At 41.2% G+C, this 17,675-nt stretch overlaps 1 protein-coding gene across 2 annotated transcripts; it reads left to right on the forward strand.

Annotated features, from left to right (window-relative positions):
* Positions 1-957: 957 nt before the first annotated feature.
* On the forward strand, positions 958-11,360 carry LOC142587508 (uncharacterized). 2 transcript variants are annotated; one of them, XM_075698570.1, is made up of 5 exons: positions 958-1,880; positions 2,623-2,713; positions 5,465-5,650; positions 7,459-7,620; positions 11,255-11,360. In XM_075698570.1, exons 1-4 carry the CDS (start codon positions 1,611-1,613, stop codon positions 7,479-7,481), a joined length of 570 nt encoding a protein of 189 aa, XP_075554685.1. In that variant the 5' UTR covers positions 958-1,610; the 3' UTR covers positions 7,482-7,620; positions 11,255-11,360. The 2 variants fall into 2 exon arrangements, with proteins under 2 accessions (XP_075554685.1, XP_075554686.1); XM_075698571.1 differs by having other exon boundaries at positions 11,258-11,360.
* Positions 11,361-17,675: the final 6,315 nt, after the last annotated feature.

The following is a 17,675-nucleotide window of genomic DNA, read 5'->3' on the forward strand; positions in this document are numbered from 1 at the left end:
TATACACTGTTTTGGACGAAACAGAGAGAATTCCGTATTTTTGTTATCTGAACATCCGTATATTGTGAGAAAATTTAAGCTGTCTGAATGAGCGCTCGTACTCATAAAGTTTCAGCTAACAATACTTTATTGAACACGCAAACTGTACGCATTATGAAGTTGCGTACAAAATGTGAGAGCTAGCCTTCTACCAAAAGCTGCAATAACAGATCGTATAAATATATATACGCATCTTCTATTCCGGTCGCAGTTTGCCGCGCATATGGGCTTTGTAACGCTGATCATATGCGCAAATATATGCGTGTTCTCGCAATGTTCTCAAATTAAGCGCTTTTATAGTTAATAACACAGCATATATGTTTAAGTGAATGAAGAGCCGGGGACATACGTGCATACGTAAACAAGCTTGCGGCACTCAGGTGCTGGTGCATTTACGCCAGCATTTACGCCATATACGCCAAAAATTGTGCGCACTCTAAATCAGTACCGAAACGCAGGGAGTGGTATAATGACCGTAACTGCGTTTACATTTGGCAATAAATGGTCTCGAAGGGGACTGGCGGCCTATAGATCCAAGTACAACGGTCGGAGGAAATTTTCGAATGCGGCAAGCAATTAAACCAAATGTCAAAGGGCACTGCTGAACTGCAATGTAGTTGGTTGAACTCATTCCCATGATATTTACCAAATATCTCGTCTCTGACAATAACTGCCCATTCATTGAGACAAATCGATTACGCATAATCTTCACTGTTCATGTGTTAATTCTTGCGATAAGATGTAATCGCAAACATTTGGCGCTTCATCTTGAAACAAGACCGGTAAGCGCGCTCGTTCTTGTACGGTAGAATAAAGAACGCGAACATGCACCGACATGTGTGAACTACTGGAAGGTGACTGAAGATCAAGGACCTATTACCGTGCTAGTACTGTGTATACTGTCAAAAAGGAGAAAAAAATAATACGGAAAGACAGAATGCCCAGTGTCGAGATGTAACGATTCAAGCTTTATTTCTTTTTGACCTAGAATGCAACACCATTAGTTCCATGTGCTTTATGCATGGGTAATGTTATGACACAACTCATTATTTACCCGTTCATTACATGCACCAACCAGCCCAAATTATCACTGTACTAGAGCTTATGGACGCATCGCAGTGCACTGCTTTGCACTTTATTGTAGCACAGGGGTTTGCTATCGCCAGTAGCGAATGCTTTGGTTGACCTCCCTGCCTTTCAGCTTTTTGAATTCTCTCTCCCTTTGTATAAAACGCACTAACTTGTGGGAGAGAAAGCGTTCTCCTCTTTTAGAATTCAATTAATTGTCAAGCAATTATATTGCAGTTCGAGTAACTAGAGCACAAATGCGAAAACGAAACCGATTCTGTTCGGTTCTCCGCGCTCAGAGTGCGGCACCAGGGGGCAGCACGCGCTGCGCGTCCGTTGGAGTGGCGGACGGAGCTGCACATGTGTAGTCAGCCGGCATTTTTCGAGTCGTGTTGTAAGTGTTGTTAATTCGCCGTAAATATCTCTTGATTTGTACTCAAGAGTGAAGCAAGACCCCAAGGAAGAGAGATTGACGCATCGGGAGCGAAGAACAGAAACGATGGATGGTTACGCTGCTTGGGTCTCGGCACGTTCGAATTGGCAAAGTTCCGAATTTGTCGCTGTGTCGTGTACGCTTGTGCGCTCGTCATTTGCCGTCATCGCGCGGAGATATTTGCGCTGGGTGTCTTTCACTTCGTGTACAAAACTCTGCACGCTGCGGCATCGAAGAAGTTGTCCTGTGCTTGGGTGCACGTATGCGCTTGGACACGGATAGCCTGCTTGCTCTCAACGGATGTTCAACAGTCTACGCGCGCTCCGAACTTGCTCATGAGGTAAGCCCATTTTAATCTTATTTGGTTTGCATAACGTAGGTGTTAAAATGATGTGTGGTAAGCCGGTGTCGCGAACAGAAATATTGTTTCAAAAGACCACTATGCAAAGTCTTAGGGCAAAAATGACGCATGAATGGGGAAAGGGATCACCATATATCTTTTCAGATCGATTCCAGTCGTAGCGCGATGGCTCGATCGCAATTTCCGTGAGGTACTTCTAACCTTTTGTTCACTCGCGTTAAAAGCGTAGAATAAAACTGCGTTCAGTTGAGCTCTTGTATTGACGCTTGTATTGGCTTGAGAGCATACTGTATCCGATACAAGCACTTCTGTTAAAATACGGAAATAAATGTTCGAGGCAATAGCAGTCGCTCACTACCTGTGATCGTTACTTTCTTGCTTGGGTGCACGTTTTAATTGTGACCAGAAAAAAAAGTTCTTTGCTCTGCTGTGTTTACTTGGTGCAACTTTTTGCGGTGCAGCAAGACGTGTTCCTTCGAATGATGTCTGGGCAGTCAAGGCATTCGTGTCAGTAAGCAAGCAGTAAACGGGGTATCAGTGCGAAAATATTTGGACCTACAAGAGAAGCGAATGGTATCATCATAGACTCTTTTATTTGACGAATAATTCAGTTGTGTTACTAAAGCGGAGAGTGGATATGCATGAAAGTCAGATTGTATTGATACTCAGCAAAAACAAGGTAACTTATCATTACTAATCAATCCTTTTCTTTTACTGAAAGGCAAGTTGCTGTTGTGCTGGAGCTGAGAAGAGGTCTGCTGCCTGCAATGGGTCCATCTCTCTCAAGTTATTGCAGTATTGTAGCTCTCAAGGTGAGTGGATTTTTTTTCTCTTAGCTATTTGCCACCTGAATCATGACCGTTTACTTAGCTGTGTAGGTGATCACTGTTAGTGACATTGGAGTGCTGGTGGACCAGCACTCCTTTATGATTGCAACGCATATGACAGAGTGCAGCTGTGGCAGTATGCAAAGGTGTTAATCTATAAGCCAAATTAGGTTCTTTGAGGTAATATGTTAATATATTGATGACATTGGATTGTGGTCTAGCAGGCAAAAATGCTAAACAAGAAGAAATTTTAATTTGCACTTGGTAAGATGTGCAAGCAATTCAGGCTGTTATACATGAAATGGGACATTTGTAGATGTCTTCTACAGTGCTGCAGTCCTGAATTGCTTCAGAGTTGAGTGATACCGCTATAATTTCTCTGTAGAGCATGCAGCACAGTTTAGCATTGGGGGAGGCTGGCATCAACAGGCGTCTACTTACTGTGAAGTTCAAATGAGGTGTTACTGTTAGGGTGAATATATATAATTTATGGTTTAATTCTAATCTTGTGTCAGGCAGACATAGTTTACCCACTTGGTTAAACAATAGAGATGTAATATCTATGTACACAAGTATTACCCATTCATTTATGCCATTTAGACAATGGCATAAATGCGTGGGTAATACTTGTGTACATAGACAATACATCACTATTGTTTAACCAAGCGGTGCCCCTGCATGCTAAATTTTACAGGGCTATTATTAAATAATGTCAGCTTTTGTTGTAACATTAAGGCACCTTTTATATTATTACAGATTACCACCATTGTGCACCATCATAGTGTGATATTTACACTAAATGTATTTGACTTTGCTATAAAACCCTGCACAGCAGTGCATCATGAAATTTTTTTTTATAGCTTCTGGCCTCAGAATGCACTTCACGTTATATTCTTGTTTGCAACAAGACTATAATGCAGGTTTCTCTCCTTATGTTTTGTGGCACTTCAAACTGCGGCGAGCTAAACCACTGGGCAGCAATACTGGATACGCTACTGCGTGTGGAGCTGTCTTCAAACACACACAAGGAATACATCATTGCCTTTTTAGCTCAAAACAACGGACACAAAAAAGACGACAGAACAAGGTGCTACTCTCAACTGACATCACTTTATTGCGTCCCTCCTTTGTAGACAGCAGAATCTAGAAGAACATGCGCTGTGAACACCCATGTGCAGCAACCACCAACATCTGATCAAAAAAGCACACTCATGTGACAGAATAAAAAAAAACATATTGAGCACTGTACGAGGTTAAAGAAAGCACACGAATGCACTGTGACCCCAATGACTGTATGAAGAAAACTTCCGATAACTCTCTGGCGGAGGTATCACGGCTCTTTTTCAAAATCATAGCATCACGAAACATTGCGAACCTAAGCGATCCATACCAACAGGCACAGGTTCCCATTTGGCTCAACATTGTAAAATATGGAAGTGCAAAGCCATGTTTCGTGATACTTCGATTTTGAAAAAGTGCTGTGATACCACCGCCCGAGAGTTATCGGAAGCTTTCTTCATACAGTCATTGGGGTCACAGTGCATTAGTGTGCCTTCTTTAACCTTGTGCAGTGCTCAATATGGTTTTGTGGATCCCGTCGCATGAGTACACTCTTGTGATTGGTTTTTGGTGGTCTCTACACATGGTGCTCACTGCGCATGTTCTTCTAGATTCTACTATTTATAAAGGAGCGACGCAATAAAGTGATGTCAGTTGAGTGTACCGCCTTGTGCTGGTCGTCTTTCTTGTGTCCATTGTTTTGCGCTTAACAAAGTATTTATGGATTCACACCAACTAGCCCGCCAACACATTGTGTTGCGGGCACTTCTGAAGTACTGTCTGTCCAATAACCTTGGTGGCATGGAAGCGCCGTCCACTTCTATGCGTTGCTTTCTGTTTCATTGTGGCATCACATCACATTATAATCATAATGTATATGTACTTTTTCCAAGAGACCCATATTCCTATCCTTGTGTTATATTTGCTGTCGCATTATTTATGTGCAAATGACTGACCAGTGCTCCAAGCTCCATTTTATCGCAAAGTAAACTACTGGTACCTAAACAGTTCTGTATATCAGAAAACCAAAGCTGAACTGCCGAACAGTACCAAGCGGCAGCCTTAGTGCAGTGTCAAGTAGTCAGATTTTATTGGTCATGCAGAGGTGCACAGGATAGCTCTTTATTACTTGCTGAATAATTAAGCTGTGTGAAAACTGAGTATTTACGTAGCTTCAACCACATGCTATTGGCCATTGCTCCTGCCCTCATCAAATGTGGAAGATCATCACGGCATTTCCTATTCTCTTTTTCCTTATTACAGTGGGATTACTGCATGCATAAGTAGGAAACGGATCACATAGGCAATCAAAAGCCAACAATGTGTAAACATGGAACATTGATTGTACAGTTTGATGACCCAGAATAAGTAGAAATACACCATAAATGATTGACAATTAACTTTTACTTGACACAGGGCTAGAGCATACAGTAAGCATACTGTATGCTCATACGGTGTCACATCAATTTAAATTTTAGTGTAGCTTTACAGTGTACGCTTCTATTGTTGCATTCTGTCAGAGGAATGGTAATGTTTCGCGTGTATAGCAACTAGACTGTCTATATACAGTAGTAAAAATGTGTGAACTGTATTTTTTAATGATTTGATAGAATGTGTAGCACAATAAAGCCAGACAATCAACGCACAGTGATGTGACTTTCTCTGCACATGTTGCAGGTTCAAAAAAAGTGTGGTGGAAGCTGTTGCCAAGGTTCCGACCAGAAAAGACAGCCAGTATAAAAGGGTACACGCCACTGATCTCTACTACAGGGAATGAACAGCACATCGAGCGCCCTCGACTGAAGCTGGCCTTGTCCTGGAAGTTGGTGCTTCACAACTTTGTGGCAGCACTTTGTTGCACGGGTGTGTGGCATTTCTTCCCCTAACATGCCTGCCTGATGTGCCATAACCTACCCAAGCAGTGTTTCAAGGTGTCCAGAATTTTTCCATTGTAGTGTCTACAGTGTCGCTAACATAAGTGGCTTGCAATGGAAACACTGGTAAATCAGAAAAAACTTGATGTAAGAGAACACTATCGTATACGGGTTCAGATTGTCATAAAAGTGCTTACCAGACATGTAGAGACCTCCTAAAATGTGAAAAACCACAAAGAAAAGTTTTTCGGCAGCAATATTATCTGATCGCACGCACTAGTTAGTCCTCCATATGCCCTGCTTCCAGGACAAGCGACTGCATGACATCGCATTTCCACTGGCTTCACCTGCATCCGGTGCGGTGTGCTGCATCCAGCGAAACATGTTAGAAATCAGTGGTGCACAGTGTTTTCTGTCCCCTTTCTCGACGCCTACTGAACACATGTTAAACTGTTTCCAAAGCAGACAAACAGAGGGAAAGGGCTCTGAACACATTGCATTTTAAAGTGGCTGGTACTGGGTAACGCAAGTACTGTGGCATAGTAGATTTGCACCAGGCAACCTGGGCGCCCAAAAAGGCTGCCGTTTACTTGCAAATGGCCAACATATTGTGAGCATGTTGAAGTACTTTTTTTATTCTCATCGCTTATTTAGCTAATGGAGACAGCTTTCACAACTGAAGAAGCCTTGGAAGCATGAAACACTTCACAAAACCAGCTTCAATATATCGTGTCTGCATCACAATTTCATGGCTGCATGAGTGAACCCTCTGGTTCACATGTAAGAGAGTTCATGATGTTTGCCATGCATTATCCACTTTATTTAGAGGTCAACCCTATCTTGAGATTTAAGCTGATGTTGCGTTTAGAGAAATTATGGCCGAGAGCCAGCTTGGGAGAATACAGATTGAGCTTGACAGATTAAATGCCAGAACAAGTCGTTGAGGATTTCAGATCAAGAATCTTCAAAGGCCAGTTCATTTAGTGGTGTTAATATTCTGCTCGAAGTTGTTGATTGTTACGTTCATATGGTGCCCAAGCATTGCGGTAACAACTTCACTTGGAGTACATAGCAAGGGTGTATTCGATGTAAGCTTCTGGCTTTTTTTCTGTGTTTTCAAAAACTGGTTTCTTGTTCAGTTTAAATTTTCAAATTTTGCATTGTTGATTAGGTGTTGTGTCCTGTTTCCTTTTCCTGCAGCTTCTTAGTTAAACATCTGAATAGTGAACACAACTTGACCTTTTGCTTGATTGTCTAGATTACATGCCCTCGATGCAAAACAATTTCACTTCAAAACTGCTTGTACCATACTGAAAGAATAACTTTGAAGCAGCCATAGCCACCAATAACACGCAAGAGATGATTATGAAAATTTTAATATTGTTTTTGAGGGTGTCTTAACTATCATGCACCAAGATTTAGAAATATGTAAATGCGATGTAACTAGACAAAATGAAGGTGATGTTTGCCATCGCTTGGAGATACTCTGATTATATTGTGCATTCTGCCTAATTACATAATTCTTAATTAGTTATTAAATATCTCAAATAATTAAATGAAATGTGTCAATGAAAAGTTGTAGAGCAATATGAAAGCCTCCTGATACACTTTTTTGTTACTCTTACTCATTGTGTGCTACATAAAAGTGTTTTTCCAAGGAATAAGCCTGCGAATACACATAAAGTGTCTTGAGTGGCCAGTCATGTGTCAGTTTTGTGGTTCAAAGCCACGAATACAACTTAAATGGGTTCTTTTAAGAAAAAGACTTAGCTCAGCAAATTATCTTTCTATGTGCAGCCTGTGGAGACAAGGTTTCTTAGACATGGCCATGGCCCTCAAGGAAGATGCCGAGGCCACAGGCAGTTCCTCCAGTGACCGTGAAAAGGTCCCCTGGGGCACAAGTCTGGTTTGGCACCCCCACCTTTCTCCTGCAGCTTTTCTGTCTACTTAGCTAACCAGGTGGGTCAATGATGGCAAAGGGAAAAAAGAATCAACAGCATCAAACGCAGAACTTGCTCAAGCTCAATGCATTTTTGGTGTGAAGTGTTTCCCTTATCATTTATCAAAAAACGGGTAATAAGTATATGATATGGTCTTCACACGGACACCTCTTTCCCACAGAGAATTAGCTGTAAAAAAAAAGCAGCTTATGAAGGCTTGAATATTAGCGAAGATGATGTGGCATAGATAGGATAATGATTATGAATGTTTCTAATGAAGGTAGTAGTAGTAGAGTGAATAATCAGAGTTTATATATAGATTGAAAGACATTTCATTCCAATGCCAGAATTTTAAATCATCCCAAATAATTCTTGCATTTTATAGTCTTCATTTTATAGTTCTTGATGCTTGCTTCTTGCTGACATCATTCTTATGCTGCATAATTCACCTGTTATAAATTCCCTATTTCTCCCGTTCAAGCAACTTTACATTCATCATAAGAAACCTTGTAGATGAGTTCCAGAAACTTGCTGATGAGATTAGGGGGCGGCGTGTACCCCAGGCTTAGATATGCATTCAAGAGCCTCATATCTTGCAAATGTTAGAAATACTCCTGCTAAGCAAGTTCTTGGTGTCATACAAGGTTATTTGCGAATACGAATTTGCCTAAATTTAGGAAACAGTCAATATAAAACATGTCAAGCGATATCGCTGACGATACACACACATTCCAACTGAACTAAATACAAATAAATATAGCACCAAATGCAGAATCATTGGCATGATGCCATTCTTTCAGTGGAATAAAATCTGTCCTGCATTGTAAATCTGGAATCCTTTATAATCCAGACTACTAAATACTTATGAGGGTTGTGATGTAAAATATGCATGTATTTATTCCTCGTTTTTTTACTTTAGGACCCGATAATGCTTAAACAGCAGTGAAAGAACTGGGATCACAGTACCTAATACTTTATATTGCTCCAGAAATCCGTTTCTCTGCCGAACGCAGCATTCGACACTAACAAGAAGGCACATAACACTTAGGGTGGTGCTATTCACTTTGATTGTTTGGGAACGAAACCCATAATGTACATGTTATGGCCCTGCGTGTCATTACGTTTGAACAACAAAACAGTAGGGGGTTTGCGTTTTGCAAAACTGCATGGAGGTTTTCACTGTGTGCAATTAAAATTAGGAACCTTCCCAGCTCATACTAAATGCATTCTCCAAAGCTTTAGGTTATACAGGTGCACTACTTTACACAGAACACACTCTTTTCCCTCGTCACGGCTCACACTCTTAGGCAGAGTTACACCCTTTGAAGTGCCCCTTCTTCCACACAACGATAATTGTCATCTGCCTTTATGCATTTCCTTTCTTTAACGCTGCGAGCCCTGTGCTTTCCAGTAGCGAACGGCATGCGCGTTATCAGCATGATAGCATTCCCGACAGCAAAGTAGCGGGCGTGGCGTTTTCAAGAAAGGAAACGCATCAAGGCAGATAACGATTATTGTTGTGTGGCAGAAGGGGCACTCCAAAGGGTGTAACTTTGCCTAAGAGTGCAGGTGGTGATTCAGATTCTTCAAAGGTGTTTCATTGTATGGGATGGCACATCGCGCCTTCACTTATTTGCAGAATATTGCATTCCAATTGTGTCATATGAGATAAATCCATTAGAGAGCTTTAGCTTGCCCTAAATTTATTACAGCTGTGTACTGGTAAACTGGCCGCAGCTTGCAGTGCTTGTGGAAAAACAATTGTAACTGCCATATTATATGTAACTGTTAGTGCACAGGCATCGGCAGCAGCAATGGTTAGGGTACACTTGTTTCTTCTATTCTGCGGTATGCATCCTCCACCAGAAAGTAGTTTTTTTCGTCTTCCTCTTCTACCATATTGGAATGTGAAATGGGGTGTAATTTGTAGGATATACTCTTGCATAAACTTCATGAGCATTTATTCTTGTCTGTGCCACAGATCATTGTTGCTACCACTGTAAAAGCAGGGTGCCTGTTTACAGCACCCGTAGGGAACAATCTGTGAATCTTTAACGAACAGTAAGGATAATGAATAATCGAATAACTTTTAGTAATTTTCAACAAATTTAGCACTCTTTGCTTTCCACTGTGGTGTTTTTAAAACTCTAATCTTGGCACAAGGTTTGAGTGCAGGATGTCATTTTGTGTGAAAGAGTACACTTGTGCACATAACACCTCATCGTCAACATTCTGCTGCACAGAATGTCATTAGCTTTCGTATGCATTGGTCACTATCTCACAAACCGGTTGCTCCTTTGTTAGTTGGAATGTAGCATTTATGTAAAGCACATTTGATGTTCTAACAAAAAGCATTGTGCCCTCTTATCCCCTAATTCTCCTCATTTGATGCCTAGTGTTGTAATAGCATGGTTGACACCATAAGAGTCAGTGTGGTGAATAATTGTGTCTGGTGGAGTAGGGGGTGTACGTTAACTTAAGCAACTTTTCCAGATGACTTGAATCAGTATTGTGGAATGCTGTTTTTTTGTTCAATCACTGTTACCAAGTTTCACTTTGGTTGTGGCAACAAGTATAATGTAGTTCGCTAGCACTCCTGTCAACACATATAATGTGCAGGCATCTGTGTTGAAAAAAAGACCAGCTAATGGTTTGCCAGGAGCTAAGGTCCATTTAGACCATTAAATTTTGAACTTACACTGGTGGAAATAACTGGTGAATGAAAGCACACCCAGGAGAGCTGACCATAATATTTTCTTTCATTATAACACTGCTGAAGCTTTGAACCGCATTTGAACTGGCTTGTTTAAAAAATGACCCATTTCCTTGTTCAAGTAAGACAAAGGTTCCACAGGAAGAAAAAAACTTGAAGCCGTTACAGCAGCATGAATATAAACAGCGTTCGACGTTTTGCAATCTTGCACCTGGTTATATTATCCATCCCATTTTTTTCCACAGGCTGTTCTTTACTGTTTTATGGTCATACCCAGTTTAATTTTAATGTCCCTATTTTTTAATATTTGGTTAATATATCTTTTCTTCATTGGCTTTCAACAAAATATATATTCATAATGTGCCTTCATTTACCATTTGCAGTGATCTTAACCAGATGCATCTTGATACAAAATTTATTTTCCTTAATTCTTCGTTTTCCTTTTCCAAAAGTGCAAACTGTTTATCTTGATACCTATTTTGTCTTCTGGGAAGATTGGGTCTACTGGATTAATGACTGCTTACATGTGTACATCGTTTTCTGTTTTGGTCACCCCTACTCTTGGCAAGTACTGACAGCATTGCTCATACCCGCTCCATCACAATCACCACTGCTAAGCACACCCTTCCTTCCTTTATTTTAACACTTTGGCTTCTCTTGACCTATTATATGCACCAGTTACTTCTCCCCCAATGAGGCTAGGGGCCAGTGAGATATGCACAATCCAAAACAACACAGCCAAGGAAAACATTTGCTACCCTAATGACAAGCACCTATGTCGAAATGTTGGCTACAGCAACATCCCTTGTTCCAACAATGTTGATCTACTTGCATGTTTTTCTAACACAGAAGTTACTGCTTTGTTGTGTTCTGTGATTATACTTCTTTGCCGCTTTCTTTAGGATGGATATTCACGAATACTATTTGTTTCTCCTAACAGCAGCAAGTTTATCCTTGCAAGCGTTTGGAGTCAAGAACAACTTTCACCAGGAAGAAGTGCAAGACGAGTGATTGAAGAAAATAAAGTTGCTTCTGTGATCTAAGAACTTGAGGACTGATATGTTGCACCTTTTTGTATATATGCTATGCAGTGCATTCATATCACAAAGTGCAAAGTGTTTTATCTCTGCAGCCATGTCAGTGTGTTGGCAAGACAATTTTCTCAATGGTGACCTGCTGCTTTGACTATGAGCTGCCTTCATGACATTTGCATTAAAGGAGATGTACTATCGTGGACAAAAGTACCCTGGAAGTGCGAGCGTTGACCAAATTGCATTTCTGCTCAAGACTGCTGAAAACAGTGGGTCACGTATGCACATTCCGAACGCAGATGATGGCACGGCTGATCCCAGCAAATAGCACACCAATAAAATTCGGTCAACTCTCACACGTCCTGGGCAATTTTGTCCCCGATGGCACATTCTTCGAATAATGGATATGCTCTGCAAGATGAAATACGGGAAGCACCTGTACTTTAACGGATATAGTACAGATTTAGCATACGGAGTCTTTCGTTTTCTGAATACGGCAAGCACCTGTTTTTTAACGGTTATAGTACAGATTCAGCTTACAGTGTGTTCCGTTTTCTGAATACGAGAAGCACCGTACTTTAACGGTTATAGTACAGATTCAGAATACAGAGTCTTCCGTTTTCTAGATACAGAAGCACTCGTATCTTGTATTACGGTCTCTTTTTTACAGTTGTCCGTTCTACGGAAATGACCGTTCTTAATTTACGGAAGAGTGTTCGGTCACAAATTACCAGCAAATTTTCTGTAAAGTAAGGCAAATTTTTTTTACAGTGTATATTTTAACAATTGGATCGGCGTTTTGCTTCCGTTATTCTACTGCAGCAAAAGTGATGCGACAACTGTGAAGACTGTCTTGGGATTGCCGAGAGCGACTACGTAGATCATATGTGGTCAACAAATGCGGAGGTATACACTATGTGTATACTAAAGTCTACAAATAGGCTCTACAGCAATCTCAGCAGTATACAACTTTAGTAGCTTATATCAAATGCAGCTATGTATTATCCACCGGTACCTGCGCTTGGTTACAGCGTACACGGGTTGGGCCCAGATTAACGATGTTTGTCTATTGTTAATCTATAGACATGCAAGACCACGACAACTCAGAGGTAGTGAATTCACCACCTGGTCTGCGGGCTTTCGCCACTTATTCACCACCTTTGCCACATCTTCACCATCTGACCTTCACCACCTGGTCTTCGCGAAGTGTACGTCCGGGAAGCAGCCAGGTTTAGGGCCTTCGGGTGCCTGGAAGACCTTGGTGACTCGGACGGTGCCTGCTCCGCGGCGATCCTCGTTCGGTGCAGCTGCACCGAACGCAGACTAGCAGTCTGCACGGTTTGCCCGCCGCGCCGGGGTTGCGGTGCCGTCGTGCATGAACCAGTGCCATATCATCGCGTTCGCACAGGGCGGGGGGTATGGGAACTCGGAATTACATATTATCGACTTTCTTTTATAGACATTCAATACACCGGGAGTAGAGACAAAAACAGAAACCTTGTCGACTATTGTCCATAATATAGAGAGTCAACAGACAAAGTATGGACAAAAATAAATAGAAACTGTATCGGCTTTCGTCTACAGGTAGTCCATATAGAGGGGAAGTAGACAAAGAAGAAAAAAACTCCTTATCAAATTTTTTCTATAGACCGTCTATAGACTGCGAGTAGACAAAAAGAAATAGAAATCTTATCGACTTTCGTCTACAGAAAGTCTATATACAAAGTATATGGACAAAAATAAATAGACACTGTATCGACGGTCGTCTAAAAGTAGTCCATAGAGGGGAAATAGACAAAAAGAAACAAACACCTTATCGACTTTTTCTATAGACCGTCAATAGACAGCGAGTAGACAAAAAGAAATAGAAACCTTATCGACTTTCGTCTATAGAAAGTATATAGACAAAGTATGGACCAAAATAGATAGAGACTGTATCCGCTTTCGTCTATAGGTAGTCCAGAGAGGGGAAGCAGGCAAAAAAGACACAAACACCTTATCGACTTTTTTCTATAGACCGTCTATAAACTGCGAATAGACAAAAAGAAATAGAAACCCTATCGACTTTCGTCTATAGAAAGTCTAAAGACAAAGTATGGACAAAAATAGATAGAGACTGTGTCGACTTTCGTCTGTAGGTATTGTATAGAGGGGAAGCAGACAAAAAGAAACAAACACCTTATCCACTTTTTTCCATAGACCGTCTATAAACTGCGAATAGACAAAAAGAAATAGAAACTTTATCGACTTTCGTCTATAGACAGTCTATAGACTTTATGTCAACAAAAGTCCAAATCTATAGAAAGGAAAGGTCGTCTATGAAAAGTCTATAGACTTTCTATAGACAGTCTAAATCATTTTTGTAAGGGAACTGCGGTGTCGGCGAAATGTATAACGCCTCATACTTCCCCGAAAGACGTTATTGAAGTCGCAATAGAAGGCACGTTGACGCTAGCACTTGTCGACACTGGCGCTGCACTTTCCCCGGTAAATGCGCGTATTTTCCGCAAGATAGGAAAAGTGACGAAACCGCTTTCTGGACTGTCCCTTCGGACTGCCAACGCGCTGCACGTCGAGCCATTCGGCGCCAGCACCACTCGTGTCCTCATTCAGGACGTCCTTTATATCGTAGCATTCATCGCGTTGCCATCATGTTCACACAAAGATTGCATAATAGTTGAGTGTAAATAACCAATTGTGTTTAACGGCAGAGCTGTTTAATTAGCACTCCATATCCGGTTGCTGGAAGCATTCTGTCGCAGAATGTTCTCAAGGATACATGCTGCAAACATACCACAAAATGTATTCCTGTTCCAGTTGACATGATTATGTAGAGAATGTTGCTGCAGAGCGTGCACAAACTATGAATGAAACAGCAACGCACCTAATTACACATGCTGACATTCCAATTTCTGGAAAGTCATACCAGGCACAGTTTACGGCAAATTGGAATGCTTTCAGTACTGGCTGCCTTGAATATGCTGTAACATGTCCCCTGAAGAAATTGAAAAATCTCATTAGTAAAATGTTGTGCCTAAATAATTGTATTGTCTATCGCGCAAATTCTGATTTCTTTCGCCGTTATGAACCTTTGACACCAATAAAATGCCATTTTGTCTTACGATGTGCATATTTAATAGTTTTAGACATAATCACGTCCCAGAATTTTGGACGTAGCTCCTCCGGCTGCTTTCATGAAATTTTTTTGTCATATATCGTATAGGCATAAGTATTGCACGTCTTCAGAAGCGCGTCCTTCTGCTCATGCCCCTGAATTTTGTTCATGTAGCCTTCGACCATCTACGGAACATCTCTGCAGACCGCTGACGTGAATTGTTGAGCAACGGTTAAAAAAATGCTTTTTCAGAAGGTCAGCCGAAGTTAACGATCTTCTGGTTACCTACGTCAAAATGATACCTTTTTTCTGATAAAATACGCTTGTACCGCACTTTGTCGTATTTAGGACGATGCGCCTTCAATGCCCATATATATTCAGGAGAGTATCCTGTTGACGTTGCTAACTGGAAGTTGCTGAATTTTGGCTGACCTTTTGAAATAGGATTTTTATAAAGTGCTTCTCAGTGAGTTAGGCTAGCGAATTGCGGTGAAGTTCGACTTATGGCCGGAGAGTCACTTGTCCTATATTTATGGGCCCGCACAGAATCACGCACGGGTCAAGAGTTGTAAAACAGTCCCTATACAAAAGGTTACAATACAAAAAGACTGCGTGTGCCTATTTTAAAACCTATTATATGCTTTTTAATTCATATTTGAACGAAATTGTGACCTATGCCAGCCAGTATCCACATTCCACGTCTACCCGTTTCGCTTCTAACAACAGCTATTTACTACCGAAACCTAGAAATAATTCTGGTTAATTTACTACTAATTTTTCAGCCACAGTTCTTTGGAACTCATTGGGAATAATTGGGGATAAGAGTTAATGGACAATACCTTAGTAACTTGCGATCCGGTGATGATATCGCCTTGCTTAGTAACTCAGGGGACCAATTGCAATGCATGCTCACTGACCTGGAGAGCCAAAGTAGAAGTGTGGGTCTAAAAATTAATCTGCAGAAAACTAAAGTAATGTTTACCAGTCTAGTAAGAGAACAGCCGTTTAGGATAGGTAGCCAGGCACTGGAAGTGGTAAGGGAATACATCTACTTAGGGCAGGCAGTGCCCGCGGATCCGGATCATGAGACTGAAATAATCAGAAGAATAAGAATGGGCTGGGGTGCGTTTGGCAGGCATTCTCAAATCATGAACAGCAGGTTGCCACTATCCCTCAACAAAAAAGTATATAACAGCTGTGTCGTACCAGTACTCACGTATGGGGTAGAAACCTGGAGGCTTACGAAAAGGGTTCTGCTTAAATTGAGGACGACGCAATGAGCTATGGAAAGAAGAATGATGAGTGTAACGTTAAGTGATAAGAGCTTTGGGTGAGAGAACAAACGCGAGTTAATGACATCTTAGTTGAAATCAAGAAAAAGAAATGGGGGCATGGGCAGGACATGTGATGAGGAAGGAAGATAACCGATGGTCATTAGGGGTTGCGGACTGGATTCCAAGGGAAGGGACACGTAGCAGGGGGCGGCAGAAATTTAAGTGGGCGGATAAGATTAAGAAGTTTGCAGGGACAACATGGTCACAATTAGTACGTGACCGGGGTAGTTGGAGAAGTGTGGCAGAGGCCTTTTCCCTGCAGTTGGCTTAACCAGGCTGACGATGATGATGATGGCACATTTCTGTATGCAACATTGCCTGTATCAAATCAAATTTTATGGAGGTATGAGGCAGCACAAGCCACATTATGGAAATGATGTGTGTAGCAACTGTGACAGGAGAGAAGCTGACTCAAAAACTTTAAAGAAAATGTCATGATTGGTTTATTTGCATATACAAAGCAAGGTTATTCAACGTTTTTCTTTCGCAACTAAAGATAGATTTTCTGTTTCTCTCCTTTCTTTCCTTCACGGCCACGAACCCATAAAGAAAAGAACCTTCTGGCACAGCGCTGCGTGGTAGCACACATTTATTTGTACAGCGGCACCACGAATGATGCAAATATACATAAATGTTGATGGTTCGTGTACAGTACGTCTAAATACGAATACATATAAGTTTATGCCATCATAAGGAAGGCGACCTCAGCATCGTCGGAAAGCACAGGCATGTCGGGCAATATGCCAATTGCTAATTATCCGATCTTCTTGGTGTCGTAGTGGCACCTACACGAACAGAAGAGTAAGCTTAGAGGCTTTTAGTTACTTGTTTAGGTGGCACTGCAAACTGCTATTAACATGTAAGGAACGAGGTATGAATAAACCACAGAGAGATAAAACATTACCAGAGAACATATAATAAAACTGGCAAAAGTTGAGTATGATCTATCATGGAAATTTCGGGAAGAAGAAAACTTCAAGATTTTTTATTTAACAATTATTAATCAGTTCAAAATAATAATTGCAAAATATTTCCCGTCAGTTGTACTCCACTCGAGTACAAACAAAGAACACCGCAAGAATATAACAATTTAACAGTAAAAACGCGATGTTAAGTGATTACAAACTTAGTTGCTGGAATTAACATTCTTTAATTAAGGATGCTTTACAATTCATTTGTATACATATGACCAGATGAGCACAAAACACCAGTTCTGTGCATGATGTTTAATGCCGTGTGTACGCACAAAAGTGCAAGATATACGCGATCTTTAATAATAACCAACATGGTGCCTCATAGAGATAAAAAAAGGTATGTTTATGAAGCCAGCAAATAGTTCGCTTCAATAAAACTGAGTATCGTAAGCATGAGCATGAATTGACGGTGAAATATACGGCACGCACAAATCAGCTAATAAACAATTCAGCAAGAAGCATTGCATACCTAGGTCACGTTTATTGATGCCTTCGTCATTCGTTCCAGCAGTCACAACATAAGCGATGCTCACCCCTCCACGGAAGCAAGGAACCTTTAACACTGTACAACGGCAATGCGGCTCCTTGCAGCGACGATGCAGCGCGCTAAACACTTCGCTGCTCCACGGTAGCATGGCTTCTTTTAAGCGGCACGCGCGCCTTTAAGAGTATTTTTGGCAAGTGTACCACGCGTCACGTCGTGTGTGGAAAGTGTACCATACACAACAAGCGTGGTAAGCGCATGCCACCAAATCGGAGAGCGTTAAAACGTGGTTAACGCGACGAAAGAAAGCGTGATACGACCGTTACAAAAACACCGCATCTGCAATAATCTTCGCGCGATGCTTCTTGAGAGCTACACAACGCAGAGGAGATATGACTGTGCTCATGTTTCGCTGAAGCTGAA

Source organism: Dermacentor variabilis, chromosome 7 (genome assembly GCF_050947875.1).
Source record: "Dermacentor variabilis isolate Ectoservices chromosome 7, ASM5094787v1, whole genome shotgun sequence".
NCBI classification, from domain to species: Eukaryota; Metazoa; Arthropoda; class Arachnida; order Ixodida; family Ixodidae; genus Dermacentor; species Dermacentor variabilis.

Coding starts and splice junctions, on each gene's coding strand:
- LOC142587508 (XM_075698570.1), top strand. CDS start 1,611: ATGGTTACGCTGCTTGGGTCTCGGCACGTTCGAATTGGCAAAGTTCCG. Junction 1,881..2,622: donor GCTCCGAACTTGCTCATGAG/GTAAGCCCATTT, acceptor TTTTACTGAAAG/GCAAGTTGCTGTTGTGCTGG. Junction 2,714..5,464: donor GCAGTATTGTAGCTCTCAAG/GTGAGTGGATTT, acceptor CACATGTTGCAG/GTTCAAAAAAAGTGTGGTGG.